Source organism: Triticum dicoccoides, chromosome 1A, assembly GCF_002162155.2.
Source record: "Triticum dicoccoides isolate Atlit2015 ecotype Zavitan chromosome 1A, WEW_v2.0, whole genome shotgun sequence".
In the NCBI taxonomy this organism is placed as follows: Eukaryota; Viridiplantae; Streptophyta; class Magnoliopsida; order Poales; family Poaceae; genus Triticum; species Triticum dicoccoides.
The window spans coordinates 444,283,139-444,307,027 of NC_041380.1; the positions used below are offsets into that span (position 1 = coordinate 444,283,139).

Genomic DNA, 23,889 nt, shown 5'->3' on the forward strand with positions numbered 1-23,889 from the left:
CCGGCCGCGCCCGGCGCGCTCTTCCCCACCTCCGTGCCCTCGCTGCGCGCCTACCCGCGGCTGCTCCTCGCCTTCCGCCGCCCCGCCGCGGCCGCCGTCGCCGACCCGCAGGGCGCCGCCGTGCTCGAGGAGGAGGACGACGAGGCGCCCGTGCAGTTCGACGACGTCGACGAGGACTACGAGGACGGCTACGGCGGCCGCGGCCCCGCGTTCACGGCCCCCACCCGCCCGCGCACCGGCAAGGCCGCCCTCCCGCTCAAGCGCGACCGCGTACGCCACGGAACCCCGCGCGCATCATTTTTATCTTCTGTATATATACGCGTCTCGTTTTGGAACGGCTGGGTGACGTTGGTCTCCAATGCGTGCAGACGAGGTCCAAGAGATACCTGGAGATACAGAAGCTGAGGGAGAGCAAGAAGGAGTACGACGTGCCCATGGCCATCTCGCTCATGAAGCAGGTCGCCAACACCCGCTTCGTCGAGTCCGCCGAGGCGCATTTCCGCATGAACCTCGACCCCAAGTACAACGACCAGCAGCTCCGGGCCACGGTATCGTCTCGTTTCTTCTTTCTCTTGTTTCTTCTCTCGCTCTCTCTTCCGTTGTTTGATTCGTGTTTTTGCTTGTGGCCGCAGGTCAATTTGCCCAAGGGGACGGGACAGACCGTGAAAATTGCAGTTCTCACCCAAGGTGAGTGGCCACCGGTTGCGTGTTGTTTGGAGATGGTTATCGCCCAATCCGATGCAAATTGCACTCTGATGCATGTGTTCAACAGAGTTATATGATGCATGGAGTTGATCGAGTTCAGAGCATGCTGACTTCAATTTAATTGGTCAATATGTCACTATCTCTATGTAAAGCACCAATGGATGTTTTGTTGAACAATGTGGTCGATATAGTAAAAATGAGTGTGCCAAAGCAAACCCCGTTGCCTGTTAGTTTCAAGTAGTGACAACCCATGAACTTGCATTCCACCTAGGCTTGTTTATCTACAGTTGATGTCTCATTCAATTGATGAATATTATGCTTACAGTTATCTTGCTCTTCTTTTGGAGTTGAAAAGCCATAAATGTATCAGAATTGAATGTTCATATTGGGTTGATCAAAATTGTGTCTTGAGGGGTAACTCAGCAGAAGCTCTCGATCAGTACACATTATGTTCATGGTGTTCCTAGTTCTGTTCATACACGTAGGATGTCAGTTGGGCATACCACTTTGCTTTCATTTTCTTGATGGCTATGATGCATAGACTTGATGAATAATCTAAACTTCCATTTCACAATCTTTTGTTATACTATGTTATTCTTACCTTGTTATGCTCAGAAAATTGGTTGCCTTATATAGTGATTCTCTGATGTCTTGTAGGTGAGAAGATAGATGAGGCAAGGGCTGCAGGTGCTGATATTGTTGGCTCAGATGACTTGATTGAACAAATAAAAGGAGGATTCATGGAGTTTGACAAATTGATTGCGTCACCTGATATGATGCCTAAGGTATGGCAGTGGAACTAGCTTTGTGCGGATCATCTTTGAAGTCTTTCTTGTTTGATGAAGCTTCCCTATCCACATGCAAGGTTGTTGGGCATATTTAGCTAAGCAATCTGTCGGACACTTCACGGAAACGGATTTTACTAGGAAATAATACAGTGATGCTTTTTTATTTGCGATTATGGTCAAATATATTCCATTGGAATGTATTTTCCTTTGTTGTATTGCATTCCCTTCACGCAAACATTCCCTTTCTCAGGTTGCCAGCTTGGGTAAGATTCTAGGACCAAGAGGATTGATGCCCAACCCCAAAGCTGGTACTGTTTCTCCAAACATTACGCAGGTACTGTGCAGACTTTATTTGCTTTCCCGTAAATATTGTTTGTGAATCATCAATCATGTCTATGTTGTTTGGACTGGGTATTGCGACAGTGACAGAGGGTGAAAAGTAGGGAGTTGCCCGTCCAACTTCAGTACCCAGATATTCATAGGTTGCTTCCTTGGCTAACTGCATATATGTCCATAGCTGAAGGCTTGTACTTAGAGATATGTATTGTGCAACTCGAATGTGTAGTTTGGTTGTGCTATGGAAAGTCAAGGCAGTGGGAGAGGAAAGTAGAAGATGTTGATGTGGCAGTTTTTGGCAGTGAACTGCTAATAATTTTTAATCCACAAGTTGCCTTGGTAAGGCTGAAAGTATAGTACCAATGATAATTAACTTAAGGCAGAGTGGGTTAGTTGACTGTAAGGTAGGATTACCAAGTCTACCATTGTTACTGACATTTGAGTTGATGGATTTTAGCACCTAGACTCAAAGCCTTGAGTACCTGAAACCACTTAGGATTGCATAAGTAGCACTAACACATCATTTTTATTTTTATAGTAAATAGGTAGCATTTCTTCTTGAATACCTGAATATTAATCTATATTCATCCTGGCAAGACTATCATGATACACTGCAGCTATACCGGACTGCAGAAACACATACAATACAACCTTGATATAAGTTGTTGACACTGATAAATGATCTTATTCACACATTGTATTCATAAAGTCTCCTTTTTCTTGATATTGCGACATCCATCTGGCTATGGTGTGTGTTAGATAATAACGAGAAATAAACGAGACAAAGAGACACAGATTTTTACGTGAAAACCCTTGCGGGAGAAAACCATGGACGCACGAAGGCGCAATCACTATGAGGAGGAGTATTACAAGCACGAGACGACAGGCCGTCTGAGGTGCGACTACATGGGGTATATATGAGGGGCAACACATAGGAGTCCTTGTAGGACAAGTAAACGAGTTGTACTCGTACGCGTCGGTACCAACGCAAAAGGCCCACACTGTATGTACTACGTCTAGTCCAATACGGTACTAGAATTTGGATCACAATTTAACAATCTCCACCTTGAGCCAAATTCCCTCCAGTAGTCGAAGAAAGTGAATAACTCCATCCAAATCAGCTTAAACACCTTGTGCGTCAAAGTCCATAGGACTAGTGAGAAATACCAACTAAGCCTGAGCAAAGCTCAAACTTATTGGTCGGAACTGGCTTTGTCATCATATCAGCTGGATTATCATGAGTACTTATCTTGCATACCTTCAAATCGCCTTCAGCAACAACATCTCGAATATAATGAAATCTGACATCAATGTGCTTTGTTCTCTCATGATACATTGGATTCTTTGTAAGATATATAGCACTTTGACTGTCACTAAATACGGTAGGGCAAGATGAGTCTCCACAAAGCTCAGTGTACAAACCTCTCAACTAGATAGCTTCTTTGCATGCCTCAGAAATAGCCATATACTCGGCATCAGTAGTGGAACAAGCCACAATAGACTGCAAAGTTGCTCTCCAACTCACAGCACAACCACCAATGGTGAAAACATAACCTGTGAGTGATCTTCTCTTATCCAAATCACCAGCAAAATCAGAATCAAAAAAACCAACAAGTCCATCTCTAGTTTTCCCAAACTGTAAATAAGCATTAGAAGTACCTCGCAGGTATCTGAAAATCCACTGAACTGCTTTCCAATGTTCCTTTCTAGGATTAGCCATGTATCTACTGACAACACTCAATGCATATGATAAATCCGGACGAGAACAAACCATGGCATACATAAGTGAACCAACTGCACTTGAATAGGGAACTCTAGACATGTACTCAATATCGGCATCTGACTTAGGACATAAAGCTGATGATAATTTGAAGTGTGCAGCTAACGGAGTACTTACTGGCTTGGCATTATGCATATTAAAACGACGAAGAACTTTATCAATATATCCCTTCTGACTTAGATATACTTTTCCAGACGGTCTATCTCTGGATATTTCCATGCCAAGTATTTTCTTTGCTGCACCCAAATCCTTCATCTCAAATTCATTACTCAATTGCTTCTTTAGTTCATTAATCTGTGACATACTCTTTGCAGCAATAAGCATATCATCAACATAAAGGAGCAAATAAATAGTTGAACCTTTGACAGTTTTCAAATAAACACAACTATCATAATTAGACCTTTTAAAACCTTGAGAGAGCATAAAGGTGTCAAATCTCTTGTACCACTGTCTAGGGGATTGCTTCAATCCATAAAGAGATTTCTTTAACTTACAGACAAGCTTTTCTTTTCCAGGAATAACAAAACCTTCAGGTTGTTCCATATAAATATCCTCTTTTAATTCTCCATGTAAGAATGCAGTTTTAACATCCAATTGTTCAAGCTCAAGATCATGCATGGCAAACCTGCATTGGACAACATGCAACGGGCTCTGAAAATAATGGTCCTGTTCAAACGCTCAGCAACACCGTTTTGTTGAGGACTATAAGGAACGGTGTAGTGTCTGACAATGCCTTCAGACTTGCAATAATTCTTAAATTGCTTAGAACAGAATTCCATACCATTATCAGTGCGAAGTATTTTTACCTTCTTTTCAGTTTGTCTCTCAATCATAATCTTCCACTCCTTAAAAGCTGAGAATGCTTCATATTTATGCTTCAAGAAATAAGACCAAACTTTTCTCGAATAATCATCAATAATAGTCAGCATGTAACTTGCACCACCTAGTGACTTCTTGCGAGACGGTCCCCATAAATCAGAATGCACATAATCAAGAATACCTTCGGTTGTATGAGTCGAAGTGTTGAACTTCACCCTCTTGTGCTTGCCGAAGATACAATGCTCACAAAATTTCAATTTACCAGGTTCATATCCATCAAGAAGACCTCTTTTATTTAACTCTGCTAAACCAAGTTCACTCATATGTCCAAGGCGCATATGCCAAAGGTTAGCAGCATCACAATCAGAATTCATTGAAATAACTGGAGTAGCGTTACCTGAAATGGTAGAACCTCGAAGGTAATAAAGACCATTGGTCGAACTTAAGTCACCTTTCATCACAACAAGGGAGCCTTTGGTGACCTTCAAAACACTATCTCCACCTGAATACTTGTATCCCTTTGCATCAAGGGCACTCATAGAAATAAGATTTCTCTTCATCTTCGGAATATACCGAACATCTGTCAAAGTTCTGATTATGCCATCAAACATCTTGATTCGAATAGAACCTATGCCTTCAATCTTGCATGGTGAATTATCAAAACCCAAAACGGAATCAGCAGAAGTAGTGGAATCAAAAGTAATAAACCAATCTCTATGTGGGCACATATGAAAAGTGCATGCAGTGTCAAGTACCCACTCATCATTGGTCTCAGCACATCCAGCAATAACGACAAGAGCATCATCAGAACTATCATCACGAGCAACGTTAGCAGAACTTTCACCTTGTTTGTTACCCTTCCTTTTTTCTTTATTTTGCAACTTGAAACACTCTGAGATGTCATGCCCGTCTCTCTTGCAATACCTGCAATATTTCTTGTCTCTGGATTGCGACCAGCCCCTGTAGCCATTTTTACTTTTGCCTTTGTTTTCATTATTGGAGTTCTTCTCCTTTGTCCTGCCACGAACAGATAATCCCTCGGCTTGGGATGAACTCGAACCATCATGAGGCACCATTAATTTCATCTTCTCCTTAGAGTTCAAAGCTTCATAAACTTCATTAAGTGTGAGAGTATCACGACTGTATAATATGGTGTCTCTAAAATTGGTATAAGAACTTGGCAGTGAACAAAGTAACATTAAAGCAGTATCTTCCTCTTCATACTTAACCTCCATTGCAGCTAGATCGGATATAATCTCCTTAAATTCTGAAATATGATTCAAAACATTACCTCCCTTGGGTAACCTGTGCAGGAATAATTTTTGCTTCAGATGCATCTTGCTGGTGAGATCTTTAGTCATGCAAATCCCTTCCAGCTTTAACCATAGAGCGGCGGCAGTTTTCTCGCTCAAAACTTCCTGCAAAATATTATTATGCAAATGGAGTTGAATTTGTGACAAAGCCTTACAATCAATTCTTTTCTCCTCAGCAGTCCAGTCCTCAATTCGGTTCTTCCCAAAACTATCCAGTGCTACATCATAGTCGGCCTGTGCCAACAACGCCCGCATCTTGACTTGCCATAGGGTAAACCTTGTGTCACGATCCAGCAGCGGAAAATCGTACTTCATGGATGCCATGAGTAGATAAATCTGTGTGCACAAAGTAGTACAAGTCGATAGAAAAATTCTTGACAGAATTTAAATTACGCGGAGCAAAGAACTAGGAACAGTAGCACCTGGTAGCTCGGGTAATCGAAGACCAAAAGCTTGATCTGTAGCTTGACGTGACGAATAGTACTAGTAGTCAAATCACGTAGTGGATCAGATGTGAATTAAACTACTGCTTTGCTTCTGGCCGGCGAGCAGTAGTACTACTAGCTTTTGCTTCGGTTGATGATGTGTGAATCAATTACTAGTACTAGTTGAAGTAGTACGAGCCGATCAATGCTTGACGTGATGCGAAGCAACAGCAGCAGCCTCGGGACTTGAATGAAACAGCAGCAGCTACTACTCGGCGACGCTGTACGTGGAGCAGCGGAACTCGATGGAACGGCCAGCTGATGTGGATGCTGCATACTCGGGGCTTCAAGCGTATATACGCAGCAGCGGCAACTTGTGGAAATCCAGTCGAACTCGGCTTCTCTTATCGATCTGGATTCGGTTCGCCGGGTCGCGTCGGCGGCGGCGCACAGGACGCCGTAACCCTAATTCTCTCGTCTCATATCTCGTATCTGAAACCTTAGCTCTGTATACCACTTGTTAGATAATAACGAGAAATAAAGGAGACAAAGAGACACAGATTTTTACGTGAAAACCCTTGCGGGAGAAAACTATTGTAAACTGGTCACAGGAATTTGGTATCACTAGATTCATCATTTTAATATATTTCCATACTGTATAGTTGTATGATTTGTGGCAGCAACATAGTATGAGATAAATTAGTTGTTGAAGTGGTATGGATTACCTTGAAGCTCGTGTTGCTATCGAGAACGACCTAATATTTGAGAGTATTATTTGATCTGTTTATGCTGTACCAACTTAAAATTGAGCCAATCAGCCCCAATCTTGTACTACCTATGTAACATTTTATAAGACGTTTTTAGAATCTATGACAGTGTCAAATAATGTCTTATATTAAGTTACGGAGGGAGTGGCAGTTAAAGTTTTATACTGTCAATGGAGAGTGGTGAGCTTGATTATGCTAATTGTGCAAATGGTTCCAGGCTATCGATGAGTTCAAGAAAGGTAAAGTTGAATTCAGAGTTGACAAGACAGGGATTGCGCACATTCCTTTCGGCAAGGTTAACTTCCCTGAAGAAGACCTTATTGCAAACTTCATGGCTGTTGTTGTAAGATATCCGCTCTTATAAACATCTATTTTGTTTGTCACTCTCAGAGTTTATGTTTACTTACCTTTTGCCATATCTTCCCAGCGCTCTATTGAGAGGAACAAGCCATCTGGTGCAAAGGGGATATACTGGAAAACGGCATATGTATGCTCATCAATGGGACCTTCAATCAAGCTGAACATAAAAGAAATGCTCGACTATGGCGCAGATTCGTCTAACTAGATGTCACCACGACCAATCAAGTCATCAGGCATTTGCTACCAACTTCACAGGCTTGACCATCCATCCCTTGTGATAAATACACACTGAGAAACACGACTGTGGGGGAACACTGGGAGGTGCTTAGGTACAGTTTTTTTTAGTTTCACGGACATCCGACGTCGGCAGTTAAACAGTGCCCTGATCAACAAACAAGCGGTATTGTTGGTCGTTTGTATTTATGAGTGAATTATGCATGCACTTACAGGTGTATTTTTGTCTGATGTTTGTTGTAATGTTCATCATTTTGTCAATAGTCATCCTTGAGCTTCAGCCAATATCATGTCCTCACCCGCCGTCATCGTTAAGTTGCTGCGGTTCTTGGACCATAATTTTTTCAAATGATTGGAGGAGTAAAATTTGTGTAAAAGAAAAGTTCAAATGAGTAGCCTTCGCTATGTAAATTTTATTTTAACAGCAAACTTGGGATCAATCATTTGCCTAGTTGCACTATATTTTTCCTCCTGTGGATTGAGCGAGGTTGTATCGGGTCTGAAACCTAAAGTGAAAACTTTGGTAAGAATTTTCTCCTGCAAACTGAATGAGGTCGTATTGGGCCTGGAACCTACAGGGGATACTTTGGTAAAATGCTAGTGACGGTAATTTATCAGAAGGACGAGCGCAGGGCGGTGGCGCCGTGGACGCTTCGACGGATGTCTGGAATGATAATGATAATGCAGATATCTCTTCTGAAGATGGATCAGTGGTCCGATGATGATGACGGCTTCTAAAATGTATGCATGTGGTGTGTGTTCTAGGTAGGCTGCACCGGCTATGGGTCCCGATAAGTTATGTGGGTGGATCGGCGACGACACTGGTTTTAGATATGGGGGGTGAGAGCACTCTATATTATCGAGTTTGTAGGTGTGAGTTGTGGCTTCGGGTGAATTGATGTATATCCTTGTCAGATCTTCGTGGAATAATTAATAAAGATGGATGTATGCATCGACTGATGCAGAGGCAGGGAGTTTAACCTCCTTTTCTAAAAAATCAGAAGGTCCAGCAGTGACAAAGTGGTAAGATGCTTATACATGTTTTTAGTGTGTAGTGAGTAGTCTAGGTAATCATACAATTATGTATAATGGCCTCTTTGAACCAAAAGATTTTCATAATAATTATGGAGGACTGGAATTTATATTTTTTTTAGGGATTTAGAATTTATTTTCTATGAGGTTGTTTTGTTTTGTAGGACTATACCCATAGAAACTTTTTCTAACGATTGTACATTTGTACCACACTTTTCATAAGAATTTTTTAATTGACTCAAACTTCTTGGGATCATCCTTTGTTTCTCTAACGATGCAAATTCAATCATTGGGGCAATTTCAATCATGCAAAATATAAGTGGACATGTCGTCACAATCCTACATTCTCTATTTCAGCGTTTTCGGAATGATGTGAGTCAAATGAGGCCCTAGATTCAGTATATTTTTTGTGATTCCAAAGATTTTCTCAACTATAGTAATAAGTTATTTCTGAATGATTTGCAAAAGGAAACACATAAATTAGACAGATCAACGCGTAAGTTTCTACAAAGTCCCTCAGATTTGATTGAAGCAAAATTATGTCTTTGTCCCTTGATTGCTGACACGATTTGGTCGTGAGACTCAAAACAACAAAAGTTGAATAATATAGTACATTTTTCTCAATACAACCTATTGTTTGTATTACAGTCGAGCATATAGGTTGTATTTCTTAGTAGGCACTAGAGGAAACACATAAATTAGACAGATCAACGCATAAGTTTCTACAAAGTCCCTCAGATATGATTAAGGCAAAATTATGTTTTTGTCCCTTGACTGCTGACACGATTTGGTCATGAGACTCAAAACAACAAAAAATTGAATAATATAGTACATTTTCTCAATACAACATATTAGTTTGTATTACAGTATATTTACGAAATTGGAATTTGTTTTATTGCGGAAGCATGTTTCACATTTTCTCGTTGTTTTTGAAATATTCAGTCCATCTTTTGTAAATATTAGTAGTCAAAATTAAAAAATGTGTCTTTTAGTCTCACCTAAAACCTCAACTTCAGATGATCAGAGGGGAGATTTATATTGCATTTACTGAATTTTTGTTGCTTATCTGAATTTCCATACTGACTAAAATCTATAAGGCCGGGCTTTGTACACTTCGAGCAATGTCATATTGATGTCTATGCCTATTATGGTGCTCGTCGTGCTGCGACCATGAAGATACACATGCAAAAGAAGATCATGCCCATATGGCCACACCCATATATAATTAGATAATACCCCGTGCGTTGTTGCGGAAATTTATAGCAATAAAATTATCAATAATAAAATTAAAATATATGAGTAATACTTCACCACATTCTTGCCATATGAACGGTAAAAAATGTATAGGTAATTGAAGGATGTATGCATGTTATATTGCCTTATGACATTCAAGTTCATTTTTTGTTGAAAATTAAAAAGGAAATCGATGATGTGGAGGACTTGCATGTGTTTGATAATGTGGAGACTTGCATGTGGTAGAAAGTGGACATTGAAGTTCAATTATTTGTTGCTGAAAACGAAATAAAAATTGATGATGTGGGAGGGATTGCATGTGCTTGATTATGCGGAGGGCTTGCATATGATGGAAAGTGAAAAGTGAAAGGGTTATATGCATTTGATGATGTACATTAAAATGGGATCACTTACATAAATATATAGGATAGGATGTGTATCCATATGTCGTGCTTCACTAAATGTACACATAATATCATAAAAAAGGAAAACTGTGATAACTCTTTTGATACAACAACGCAACATATATAGGACCATACTTGTGCCTAACCCATGCGGGACGGATATCACGTGTAACTGTGATCTTCTTCGTGTAAAGGTTCTTATTAAGGGCAACTTATGAGAGATTACTTCAAAATCTACACTCAAGCACTAGTTTATGAGAGACAAAATATGGCATTTCCTACTATAAGAAAAAAAATTTGGATTACTTCAAACACATGACCATTAGAACCGTGCCACTCAACCTCGCTTATGTCACCCTTGAGTACCCGAGCAGGAAATGAGCCACACATCACACATGCTTTCTGTGGCCTACCCACCCCCCCCTCTATTCGTTTCAAAGGTTATACGTGCACCCGAGGACCCCATGCACCGTTCATCGAACGCGTGTCTAAGTACGGATTTGTTCCCGAAGAAGTATATATATACCCCTACATTCTATCGTGTTGGATTACATGACTGTTTGTTATTCAATTTATCACCGACGAAACTGTCTGGCCTATGCACAGATCCATCCACGCATTCATATATATCTTTCTTTTTTTGTGAAAAGCATTCGTGTATATCCGATAGTTAACATAACGTCTACTTAATCATACCACCTGTAAATGTGTGCTCTTTTTATTTCCTAAATGATTTGAAGATTGCCCACCAAAACTTCCAAATTCAAATGGGTGCTTTTGGAGTCATGAGAAATCGTAAATACCTAAGATCTCCTTGATATGTAATACCACAAAATTACATAAAACTATATATCTCTACTTGCTTAAAAAAATCATAAGGTTCCCATTTCATCTTTCTTCCCATCACCCCTTCGTCAAACCTTTCGTGTATATGATAATCAATCACTTTAATTTACTTACCTTCTGAACCAATTACACTTTAATTTACTTATCAAACTTCTAATCAAAATATAAGATAATTCACGGGCAGAAATTGATAAACATTTATTTACACAATTTTGCATTATTATTGACAGGTAAATCACAATATAACGTACTAGAATATTTATATCTCATTGCAACATATGACCATTATTTTAGTACTACTTAAAAAAGAGTAGTGTTCCTTTGCCTGCCAGCAGAACACTTCGCTCGACCGGTTCTCCTCCTTCTCACCACGTCCCTTCACTGAACTTTTTCATCCAACCGTTTTTAGCCCCACCACACATATTTTCTGCACCTTCCATACCTAGTCAATCACCTTGATTTACTTACCTTGTGCATCATTTTCACCTTAATTTACTTACCTTTTGCATCATTTTCACCTTAATTTACTTACCAAACATTTATTTACACAATCATTCTCATCGCTTGCAACATCCGCACAATATGAGTCATCGCCTAGCACTGCCCAAAGGAGCGTGCTGCATGAGCGTTACAAGGCAACCGGTGCGTGACTCAGCCGGTTGGTCATCGTGAATCATTAGGCTTTCTGAATTCATTGGGATAAATCACTCCATAGCACAATCACAACTCAGATGAATGATTCCAAATATATATATATACTCATATGATTTTTTTCCAAGAGGTACAAGTAAAATGATTTTTTTAAATAGTGTAGATGCCTAGAGAGTAGAGAAGATCTGCTGACGTTCTATTAAGATCTTTTGTACGAAAGGATCTCAAAATATATGGTGGCACGCAGAATGTATTTATAACACGAGCGCTATGTGGCCTTCCTACCCTCTCTATAGAATGGCACTACATTTATTTTCTCACTAGACAATTGTCGGTCCGTTGCAGCGGGAATACAAAAATTTAGCATGCAATCACAGTGATTTACTACATGTCATCTTATTGTTGGTGTAATTATGCACCAAAAATATATTTTAGCTGTCAATTAAATCAATGTAAATGGAACTTCACGTATCTTTTTTTTAGCATATGGAACTTTACGTATCTACTAGCATTAATTTGGGGAGATGCTTGCAAACTTGAAATTCTTATATGGGTAATATAAAAGCCCAAGGCAAGGATGTTTGGAAAATGTATCATCTTTTCGTCAGCTTTGACTCTGGGCAATGGGCATGACCTCCGGCGGCTCCTCATAGACTCGTCGTAGGTGGCACAGTTGTATAAAGCGCCGTTGCCCACTCGCGTCGACACGGCTGTCGCGGCTGCGGTCTCGCGGGCTTCCACTCCTTCACCAACCACACTCCTCTCCTCCTCTTCCCCGGGAGGTCCACGCCCGCCCGCTCACAATCCCCGCCCCCGGCCTCCCCTCCGACCACCTCCCGCATCCCCCGCCATGGCCTTCTCCACCCCCAACGCCCTCTCCGCTTCCGCTTCCGGCCCCGCCTCCCCGTTCCACCTCCGCCTCCAGCCGCAGCCCTTCCTCCGCCTCCCCGCCCTCCCCTTCCACCGCTCCCTCCCGCTCCACCTCCCCTCCCTCCGCCTCACCCGGCCCCTCCTCCCTCCCCTCCCGCTCGCCTCCTCGGGCGGCGGCAGCAACATCGGGTCCGGCTCCGGCTCCGGCGGCGGTGGCGATGACGACGACCTCCCCTCCGGCGGCGGAGGAGACGAGGACGAGGGCGGCGACGACGCGTCCGTCAACAGGAGGGAGGCGCTGTTCGTGCTGGCGCAGCTGGGCCGGAAGCTCGAGAGCCTTCCCGCGGACATGGCCGCGGCCGTGGAAGGCGGGCGCCTCCCCGGCGAGATCGTGCGCCGGTTCGCCGATCTCGAGAAGTCGCCCATGTTCCGCTGGCTGCTCCAGTTCGGCGGCTTCAGGGAGCGCCTCCTCGCCGACGACCTCTTCCTCGCCAAGGTCGCCATGGAGTGCGGCGTCGGCATCTTCACCAAGGTCCGTGTGAAAATGAAGTCCTCCACTCCGTGTATTTTCCACATAGCAGCATCTCGTTTCTGTGGTTTGCGCTTCAGATCGTCAGATGTGGTTTGGTTTGCTCTGCTTTGACTGGCTTCACTGTAGAAGTTTCTGTGGCCTAGAGTTCAAAGGCCCAGCTCTGATGTGTGTGGTAGATTGTCGTATGAGTCGGGCTTTGGCTCGATGGCGATGCGTGCCCGACTCTGGCTTGTTGTCGATGTCGCTTCAGGGTTGTCGGGAGCGTTGTTTGGACGAGCGCTTCGGTGAGAAATGGGGCGGGAATATTTCTCTGCTGTGACAAGATGCCGATTCTTCACTAAATCGGATGTATTCGGTATTCCATAATCTAATTGGACAGTCTACTAAGTGCAATTTCATTCCCTCTAATACAACAAAGGCACATGTCCTTCTAAAGAAAACAAAGGCAAATGTCGCTTTGCTAGATGAAGAAAGGAATACAGAATAAAAGAAGCCTTTCTACGGTCTGAAGTATACTCTTGTGCTGGCAAAGAACAAAGGCAAGTGTTGCTGTTCTTGCCTTTCTCTGAGTAGCATTATTCGGTCACATCAGCCACAAAGCTCCAGAGCTACCAAGCTTTGTGGTGCCGTGGCACCACCAAAATGTCATAATAGATCGTACAATCTAGCATACTACAAAAAATGATTCAGCACAACGTACGAATGATGGCTTCACCATTTCTCTCTTGCTGGCCTACGGTGCACAGTAAAAAAATTAATCTCAATGTGTATACTAAAATTATGACATGATGATAGACGCTCCCTCTGTAAACTAATATAAGATCGTTTAGATCACTTAGGGAGTACATCTTATGGCAATGCTAGTTTTCTTTTCATAACTCTTTAGTAGCGCTATCGTGTGTTGGTAGCTTAGCATAGGAACCACAAAACTTGTTTGGTAGCACTAGAACTTCTCTCGTTGTGTATACTTTGTTTGACTAGTGCTTACTTTGCTTTGCTGGAGGAAGGGTGTAGCAAGCGACGAAATGCTTCGGGGAGTTGAAAATAAGCATAGATCCGGAGATTCCCAAATAGGTCAACCTTTTGAACTGCCTGCTGAATCCATGAGCAGGCAAGAGACAACCTGGCGAACTGAAACATCTTAGTAGCCAGAGAAAAAGAAAGGATAATGTTGCTCTTCAGAAAACACGTATAGTGGCCTTCGTCGATGGGACAAACGCTCCAGTGTATGCGTTACAAGGCAACTAGCATTTTGTCATGGAAGTTCGTGAAAGAATGTTCTTGTTTTTCGTTGGAAAAACCAACGCCGACGTCAAGGCCAGTATGTAGTAGTTTTTCAAGTAAAACAAAGTATGCACTAGTCACCTTCCGTTGACTCTTTGTGGACATATCCTTCAAATACAATCCCAGTGGCAGCCGAATGGGAACTCTGTACCCTAGGAATATGTACTCCCTCCGATCCACAGTAAGTCCTTTTAGAGCATGGTTAATAGTACAGCCAGCTGGTGGCTATATGATATTGCCATGTCATCTATAGCCAAGGTTATAGCCGGCACGTACAATAGTTAGATGTAAAGATGTGCTACTTTATTAATGCATGGCCCACGTCTCACTCTCACATAGTGCCTAGGAGCACGTGTTGCAGCTGGCTCTTATTCTGTAGTCGGCTCCTCTTCTCTCCCCTCCATGTCAGCAGAAATATAACATTTTAACTCTTATAGCCCGCTTACATAAGCTTATTTTACTTGCTCTTAGCATTTTCTAGTTGAATATATACTCCCACTGCACTTTTGCTCATGTTGTTCCTATTTAGTCCCTCATTAATTTCATTGAGAACTGAGCCTAGAACTCTACTGGGAGGGAAAACAGAAAGTTATACAAACAATTGAAGGGTAGCATTAACATTTTTCTACACCCTTAATTCTTGTGAGCCTATTTTGGATTGGAGGGAGTAGTTAATGCAGGGTCTGGAGAACATTTGCTCATCTCCAGAGTTGAGAATTGAGAAATACATGCAATGCAACACATATACTTGGGTGCATTGTTGTTAGAAACATCAAGATATTTTGTCTCAAGTTGTATGCCTGAAACCTATTCTATATCTGCACTTGCTTTTATTTGAGGGCAATTGCATTATTTTGTGATTCAGTTTGCAACGCATATTTAAGTTCTGTACAGCTTATTTGACATATTTCTTTTTAATGTTGCTAGACTGCGGCAGAATATGAGCGAAGGAGGGAGAACTTTGTCAAGGAGCTTGACTTTGTGATTGCCGATGTGGTATGCTTCTATTATTTTTTGGGATATCCTTTACAAATTGGCGAGACTTTGCCTTCGATTCCGTACACTCAGAATTACTACCTATGTTTAAAAAACAGATGATGTTAATAAAAGCATGCAGTCAAACTTCTCTTGATAAAAGGCACAAGGTTTTCTCAGTATTTTGTGCAAACATTTGCGAACCCCGGTAAATTGTGCAAGCGGCTTCATATTAGGGGGTGAATAAAGCAATTTACTTTTGATTTGAGATTTCGGTCATCATTTTTTTTCCTTTCAGAAATCAGAACAAAGAATCAATACGCAATTTTGATTGACCCTGCGAAGCTGTGCTAGAGGTTGTTAATGTGTTATGATTACCAAATGAACCTTTTTTAGATTTGTTGCCAAAATAAATAAACAGATTGATCTTCAAAATATATAACCTGCATTTTAGACCCAGTCCTAACAGCACAGACCTGCCCCCTTTCCTTCTCCACCCGCCAAGCTTTACAAAGTTCTTTTGCATTTTTTTTCCTGAAAAGAGGAGAGGTGTTCCGCCTCTCTAATTTTTTTTACCGGAAATCGCGCTGCTCTAATTTATTAGGGTTAGTGTTTAAAATATAGGGGTGGGCGAGCTTGACAACTGAGTAACCACTTGCATGCTCACTTTCATGCAGGTGATCTTGTAGTCCAAAAGTTACATTTATCTAAAAATATACTACTTGATTTGAAGCGCACAAATGATTTTTTAGAACTCTTCTGATTACTAGTCTTAAAATCTTGTTGCAATACTTTCTAGGTCATGGCAATAGTTGCAGACTTCATGCTTGTTTGGCTTCCTGCTCCAACTGTGTCTCTGCAACCAGCACTATCAATGAATGCTGGGGCTATTGCTAAATTCTTCCACAACTGCCCGGATAATGCATTCCAGGTAACGTGATCTCAACTTATTTCTCCCTTTCCTAGTGGTACAGTGAAGAATCTACTTTTCTGAAAGGGAAAGTATTTATCTTTTCCTTGAAACTTGTAAGGGAACTTATGTGACTTCTTCTGCAGGTTGCTTTGGCTGGAAGATCATACACATTTTTGCAGAGATTTGGAGCTATTATGGTAAAGATTAACTATCTGTGCTATGTTGTGACTTGTTTAGAGCGTGTTTGTCACAAACTAATAATTCGCCTTCTTTCAGAGGAACGGCGCAAAACTTTTTGCAGTAGGAACGAGTGCATCTTTGGTAAGTTTGTTATGCTGTAATTTTGATGTTTCTGACAAACAGTACTAGCATTGTGTTTTTATTCAATTGTAATTGCATTGCCTTGATGCTATGCGAGGAATCGATAGAAGCTTCTATCATCTTTTTTTTGTTTAATCTTGAAATAGCATGAGGAGAAAAAATATTTTCTTTTTCTCAAGTACTCTGTTCTCATAGGAAGAAGTAACCGTTTAGTACTCACATGAAAACATGCAAAAGTAATATTTAGAAGAGGTTTGATGAGGTTGTTATTTTTCATGTAAGCACTCGTTATGTCATGCACTGCTCAGTTGTTTAATTGAAAATCTAGAGGCCTGGTAGTGTGCAACTTAATAAATTTGATGGTAATTGTTAAGTTGATATGTCAGCACTACAACTGTATATTACGACCTTGAAGCCTCAATCAGATATGCCGGTTAATTCTTAAATAAAGAACACCTTGCAGAGTGCCACTGATCTTGTATTAGGTGAAGGGAACATTTGAAAAGCTAAGGAACATGCTGAAGTAATGATACAATTTGTTTTTGGTTCCACATAGGAACAGTTTTTTTTTAGATAATGACATAGTAACAACTAGTCAGTGCCATTTTTACTCTTCAAATACTCCCTCCGTTCCTAAATATACGACCTTTTAGAATTTCAATACGGACTACATACGGATGACACATTTTAGAGTGTGTAGTCCGTATTGAAATCTCTAAAAGGGCTTATATTTAGAAACGAAGGGAGTACTACTCAAGTCCTTATGAAAAGCTTAAAAAGATTTGGGACCAAAAGCGGTTAGCAGTGACCATTGAATAAGTTTCTTCAGCTTGAGTTGGGTTCCAAATCCTTATAAATATCAATTGACTTTTTGTACCCAAAACAAATGCGCTACCAAGCTGCACTACATCCCTTTTCCAAAGCACAGCTTGGGGAACTTCAATATCGACGGGCTTGCTAGCTAAATGGCGCAAAATCTTTTTTCAGATTGGCACGGGTGTGACCAACGCAATTATAAAGGCAAGAAAGACTGTTAACAAGGATGATGCTGGCGAAGTTGAGGATATCCCAATTGTTTCAACAAGTATTGCCTATGGTGTATACATGGCAGTTTCTAGTAACCTCAGGTACCATGCAATATTGCAATTATTACTCTATGTGATATGTTTGATTTGCATGAAGTGATTTAATATTTCCTAAGAGGTTAAGATGAACCTTTCTAATGATTATGTTATGTTTAATTCCGCCTCCGTTCCGATTGGGACATTATGAGGGCTCCAAAAACCGTCTAGTAAATAATTATACAAAAGTAGGACACTAGGATATGGAAACCTGAAAATTTGTGCGGACAAAAATAACGAAAACTAAAGCAACTGAACTTCTTCTATAACAGGTACCAGGTTCTGGCTGGAGTGATCGAACAGCGGATGCTCGAGCCGTTGCTACACCGCCACAAACTAGCATTGAGTGCACTGTGCTTTGCGGTTCGGACGGGGAACACATTCTTGGGTTCTCTACTGTAAGTAATCTATAGTCCGCAGGATGTTAACTCTGAATCTAAACATGAAATTCCGATGTGGTCACTTACTGGCTGAACATTTTGCCTTTGCAGGTGGGTTGACTATGCCAAGTTTATAGGCATACAATAAGTTGAAGACAGACCTAGAATTGCACAAATCATTTGCAACGTCGATTCGTCGCTACGCCATACCCTTACCGTACTTCCTATCCTGACCCATCTGCCTTCATAGGAGACACTAATGACAGAGGTCGATTGCTTTTGTTGGAAACGAAAGATGTGTGCAGAGAAATGGTAATTTGTCGAATTCCCAAGAACAAGCGCTTGGATTCTATTTGGTGGCTTGTGAGTTTTGTCCTGTTAGAACTCGATTCGTTTCAGACGATGGTTTTGCAGTCGTTTCTGTTGCGCAAGTATGTTCCTGTGCTCTGGCTTGTTCTGTTTAAAAGTTGTGCAGATAACAGAGATCATCTGGGTTCTGCATGACACGCACGTCTTGACGTGTGGTTATGAGACTTCATTCTTCCCTTGAAGCTTAGCAATTGGGAGACCTATCGTCTTAGTCCCTGGAGCTGCCTATAAGGATAGGGTATGTGTTTGTGTGTGAGGATGTTTGTATGGGTGAGCGTGCGTACTGTTGTGAGCGTCTGCATCTCTGTCGCTCGTAAGCCACTGACTGATTGCACCGTTTCATCGGCTGCGTCATGCTCTCGCCACGTTTCCAGTGACACATGCCAGGGACGCGATCTTATCCTTTCACAACCGCTTAGGTCCGGTCCGGTAACGAACCTTTCCAGCGCGGTGCTGCCTCCCTCGACCCTCCCTCATGTGTGCAGTCGCAAGCTGCTATTGCTGTGAGCTGTGAAAGCAAGCCAACATTGGTGCAAAGGGGTGAGCCTCCTATGCTGCAAAGGCCAGTCATGGGTGGCGCCTTCATTGTTGTTGCCGCAAAGCATGCTAACGCGATGACGTGCTATGAAGGGGAGCCAGTCATGGGTGGCGCCTTCATTGTTGTTGCCGCGAAGCATGCTAACGCGATGACGTGCTATGAAGGGGAGCCACTGGTGCTGCATTGGGTGACCGCTAGTAATGCATGCGCATGGGTGGTCAGTGCTTCAAAGGGGTCATCGGTGTTGAGAGACGAGTCAACGCGCAAAAAAAAAAACGCCGTGGGTGTCATGGTCTAGGTCTCAAGAATGGCACACTGCTATAGGCCGGCACACTCGGCGTTGTCACTGCTCATCACCTCTGAGTTAAGCTTTTGCAACAACGGTGGTGTTGCAAACAACAGACAACGAGGCCGACCGGATTGCAATATTGCGGTAGTTGGATGCAATATGATTGATGTTGCGGCCAAGACGCAATATCAACATGATGTTGCAACGACGGCGTTTTGCAACATGATCAATGTTGCAGCAGCTACACTGCAACATGATCAATGTTGCGCTCGAACTACCGCTTGATCATACCGAAGGATTTCGTGACTCTGACGATCTTTGCCAAAAATCAGCCGGCCGAGGCGTAGCGCTTGCAAAAAACAAAAACAAAAAACCTTGCTACGCACGTATGGAGGCCGGGCGCACCCGAAACGATCCTTCTTGGTTTGATGGTTTGTGTACTCCCTCCGTTTTTATTTACTCTGCATATTAGAGTTGACTGAAGTCAAACTTCGTAAAGTTTGACCAAGTTTATAGAAAATAATATAGACATTTATCATAATAAATCTATACTATGTGGAAGTACATTTAATAATAAATCTAATGTTGTTGATTTGTTATTGTATATCTTAATATTTTGTATATAAACTTGGTCAAAGTTTGTAAAGCTTGACTTTGACCAAAGCTAATATGCAAACTAAATAAAAACGGAGGGAGTATTTCTCAAAAAAAAAAAAAGGTTTGACCGTGTGTGTACGCGTACGTTACATCTTGGAACCCAAGCCGCGCATGCCTCATACGTGCGTGGGCCAGACAACTAACCCTACCGAACATCTCGATATTCACACGCGCCCTATATATATCCAGAATATATCCCTCGTGTGTTTTCTCTTGCGAGGGCCCGTAGATCGGAGAGAGATTACTAGAGCTAGACCCACCGTCGCACATCCATCAAGATCGGTCTCGATGGCCATGATGAGGGCGAAGTGGTTCCTGACGGGCGTGCCGGTGGGGTTCTGGTGGGGGTGGAAGAAGAGCAGCGAGTGGGAGCTGGAGGCGATGGTGGAGTCGGTGCTGCCGCGCCCGGTGGCGAGGCACGTCGTCGACCTCCTGCCCAAGGCCACCGCCGACGCGCGCCACAAGGCGCGGCTGGAGGAGTCCATCCGGGAGAACGCTCGCAAGCAGGAGGAGACCATCCGGAGGCAGGACGAGGCCCTGAGGAGGATGGAGGCCACCGCGATGAGGCAGGAGCAGACCATCGGCCTGCTGCACGCCGTCATCGCGCGCCTGCAGGAGGCCGAAGACCAGCGTCTCCTGCTGAAGCAGGGCCCGCCGACGACCACCCCGCCGCCGACGACGACGACGAAGCAGCAGTAGTGCGTGCGTCGTCCTGAAGTCCTAAGCGTGCGTTCGTGAGTTGCTTCTGCTTGCGTGGTACGTCTACGTGTTGACGGTTCGATCTAGTAGTAGTTGATGATCTCAGAGAAAACCTTTTGTTTGCTCTTTAATTTTGACAGTATACTGCATGTGCCATGCTCGATTGACCGTGTGACCGTGTGATAACCGTTGGAATATGCATGATGTAGCGAGGACGCACATACACGTGCATCCACCTACGTCGGCTGGAGCGTGACTCTGTGCTTCGACTTTCGTGATGCACATGAGCACACATCTCCATGTGTGCGCTCTGTTTATATATACTACTCCCTTCGTCTCATAATGTAAAACGTTTTTCTAACATTAGTATGATAATGAACCAAAATTATAAATAAAGCTTAACTAAGATGATCCACCCAAAAAAAGATTATTTTTCAGGTTCATGTTTGCCGATAGCATCTAAACCAACTCTGCTAGAGTCATCATATTAGAAAAATCGACATAATAACCATCAATATAAGGATTCTAGCAAAAAGAAAGTTATATCAAGTTCAATCTTTTATTTTGTGGGGAAAGGAGTTCAGACTTGATTTCGAGCTCAACAATTTTGAAGTTTGTTTCAACTATAAAAAGATGGTTAAAAAATGTGAGTGTTCTTGTAATGAATTCCAAAGAAAAGGTTTCTTGAGGTTGTACAAAGATTCATTTTCTTAATAATAGTAAAAAAAAAATCTTGTATGTTCCCCTCCTTCGAGATTATCAGATTTGTGTTGAGTTGAGGGTTGAATATGAATTTGATCCAAAACTGTCCATTTTTTTTAGGTTTCCGGCGGTGTGTGTTTGTCACATTATAACAGGTCTAGTCCAAGACATACACCTAACTCTCGTAAAACTGCTTTTTTTATGATCCCCGCAATGGCTTTAACTTTGAAAAGTTTTTTAGGTTGGCCCCCCAAAACAACCATCCCTACTAATATTTCGGTTGCGAGTGATTTCCTCTAGTGGCGGAGCCACCTCCCGGCGACCCCTGCCAGCCGGTCCAGAATATTACTCCTAAACACTAGTCCTAATCCGCGGTTAGAAGGATTATTTCTTTTGGCAGGTGGCAGCTCACACTGTCTGTTGGTTAGGTCCTGCCCTTGTTGTATTTATGGGTTGGCTGTGCCATTGCTTTCCTCCTAGTCACATGTGCAACAACTATCCTCCTCCCAACCGCCGCCGCCATCACTCGCGAGTTCACGCCCCAACCGATCTTGCTGGCAATGCAACCCCTCATTCGTCTCGAGCCCTCTCCCCTGACCCATTCCCGACCTACCAACGCCTCGTAGTCGGCACCCCATGCATCCTTCCCACCACTAGCCATTTGTCGTCACCGCCGCCATTGTCCTCAGTTGCCCCGCCGCATGTCGCTTCCAATTGAGTTGCGTGCTCCTGCTCCCTCCTTCAATCGACTCCTTCGCCATCCCCCGCCGTCCACTGCCTCGAGTCAACCTCTTCGCTATCCCTCACCTCAAACCGACCCCTTTGCTATCCCCCGCCTCAAATCGACCTTGGCCGCAATAATAATGTCAGTGAAGGAAGCCTGTTGGTGCCGCCTGTGAGTCATGGACCAAGTTAAGGTTCGTGAATATGTCTTCAATAGAGGCAAAGGAGTTGCCAGACTTTGGGTTCAAGCTTACATTTTGGCTACAGTGCCGACTTCAGTGACGGTGACAAGAAGCACGAGCAATGCTGGCATCTCCTCAGCCATGCTCGGCGTGTTTGCAATGACTGAGCCAACACTGGGAGGAGGTTTCTCGGTTTCCCATTGAAGGGTTACAGACATTTGTGAATATTTGAAGTGGGTAGGCAGAGAAAGGAAATGCAAGACAAAAGATGTCACCCCGGGATCTTGCGATGAAGAAATAAGCTTGGGCGAAGAATCAACAAAATTAAGGTTATAGATCAATGACAACAACAAGATAGAAGGATGGGGGCAAAGATGTACAAAAAGCAGTTGAGTAAGAGGGATATAATGCTTAGATCTAGTGTTATATTATATTTAGGATTGTTGTATTTGTGTAGTTGTTAGGAAATGGTATATGTTTGTAGTGATGGTGGCTAAATTTGTGTTTTTCAGCTTTAATTTTACCGCAAAGAAACTTTATTGGCAGCTAATTGTAGGGATTGATTAGAATGCGGCCTCCAAAATCCTGGCTTTTGAGAGCGAGCTTTTTTGGAGTTAACTGGAGTATTATAGTTGGATTAGAGACGCCTTTAGACCCCTCAAAAAATGGATGCCTTTAGACAACCACTACACATGGTCGTTTATTTTGTAATCACTGGCATGCAACATTTGTTTACATTTGTCATTCATTTTCCGCTAAACCTCTCTTGCATTTAGCGCTATTCTCTTAGCATGTTGGTACCGTGTTTTATTTAGGGGTTGTTTGGATAGCTTGTTTTTAGAGAACTGGTTCTTTTTAAACACAAAATCTGTTATAACAAACTAAAACCTTGTTTGGGTTATCCAACTAAATCACGGATAAGTTAAACTCAGTTCTCTAAAAACCCCAAAGAGTTTTTAGAGAGAAAAAACACTAATCATCGTTTTTCTATATACCCATTTTGTATGCACGAGTAGATGGCAAGATTCTACTTGTGTTGTTGCCGGAATTTTTTACAACATATTTCAACAAGATTTAATTATGCGATTCATAAATATTTGGAGTTTCTTATATAATTGTTATCCCATCCGTTTCTAAATACTTGTCTTTCTAAAGATTTCAACAAATGACTACATATGAAACAAAATGATTGAATCTACACTTTAAAATATGTGTATATGCATCTATATATGGTAGTTTATTTTAAACCTCTAAAAGGACAAATATTTACGAATGGAGGGTTTCTATCGAGTATGGGTGCTGCACTGATCTGCCCGTGGCGATGTGACTGAGGATGTCGCCACAACGGCCTATACCCTACGTGACGTGAAGCTAGTGCAACATTAACATGTAGCCAGTAGAGCGTGAACGTGCAGCGCGGTACACCTGCCTTCAATGCCGCACAGCAGTACCGTGGTACTCCACGAACCAACTCGATCAGCCCCATTCACTCATCCCTGCCACATCTGACACGGGGATACACACACACATACATGGTGGCCAACGGTCCTGAAGCATTGAACCCCACTCCACTCAGTTCATTTCCAGTGTATTTTTATGCATCATCGCGAAGTTTTCATCTGAGCATCTCGCGTGTCTTTC

The 23,889-nt window shown here is 42.4% G+C and overlaps 2 protein-coding genes across 2 annotated transcripts; both read left to right on the top strand.

Annotated features, from left to right (window-relative positions):
• On the top strand, nucleotides 1–7,817 carry LOC119353623 (50S ribosomal protein L1, chloroplastic-like; the record flags this gene model as incomplete). The annotated part of the gene is made up of 7 exons (XM_037620256.1): nucleotides 1–270; nucleotides 369–548; nucleotides 633–687; nucleotides 1,363–1,490; nucleotides 1,744–1,827; nucleotides 7,151–7,276; nucleotides 7,361–7,817. Coding segments are annotated over 7 exons (981 nt in total), but the record flags the coding sequence as incomplete, so codon positions are not given.
• A 4,597-nt stretch (nucleotides 7,818–12,414) lies between these two features.
• Nucleotides 12,415–18,536, top strand: LOC119277863 (protein RETICULATA-RELATED 4, chloroplastic-like). Its single transcript, XM_037559200.1, has 8 exons — nucleotides 12,415–13,095; nucleotides 15,307–15,375; nucleotides 16,154–16,285; nucleotides 16,411–16,464; nucleotides 16,544–16,588; nucleotides 17,576–17,715; nucleotides 17,982–18,107; nucleotides 18,201–18,536. The coding sequence occupies exons 1-8, from the start codon at nucleotides 12,544–12,546 to the stop codon at nucleotides 18,235–18,237; spliced, it is 1,155 nt and encodes a 384-aa protein (XP_037415097.1). The 5' UTR covers nucleotides 12,415–12,543; the 3' UTR covers nucleotides 18,238–18,536.
• The last annotated feature ends 5,353 nt before the right edge of the window (nucleotides 18,537–23,889 follow it).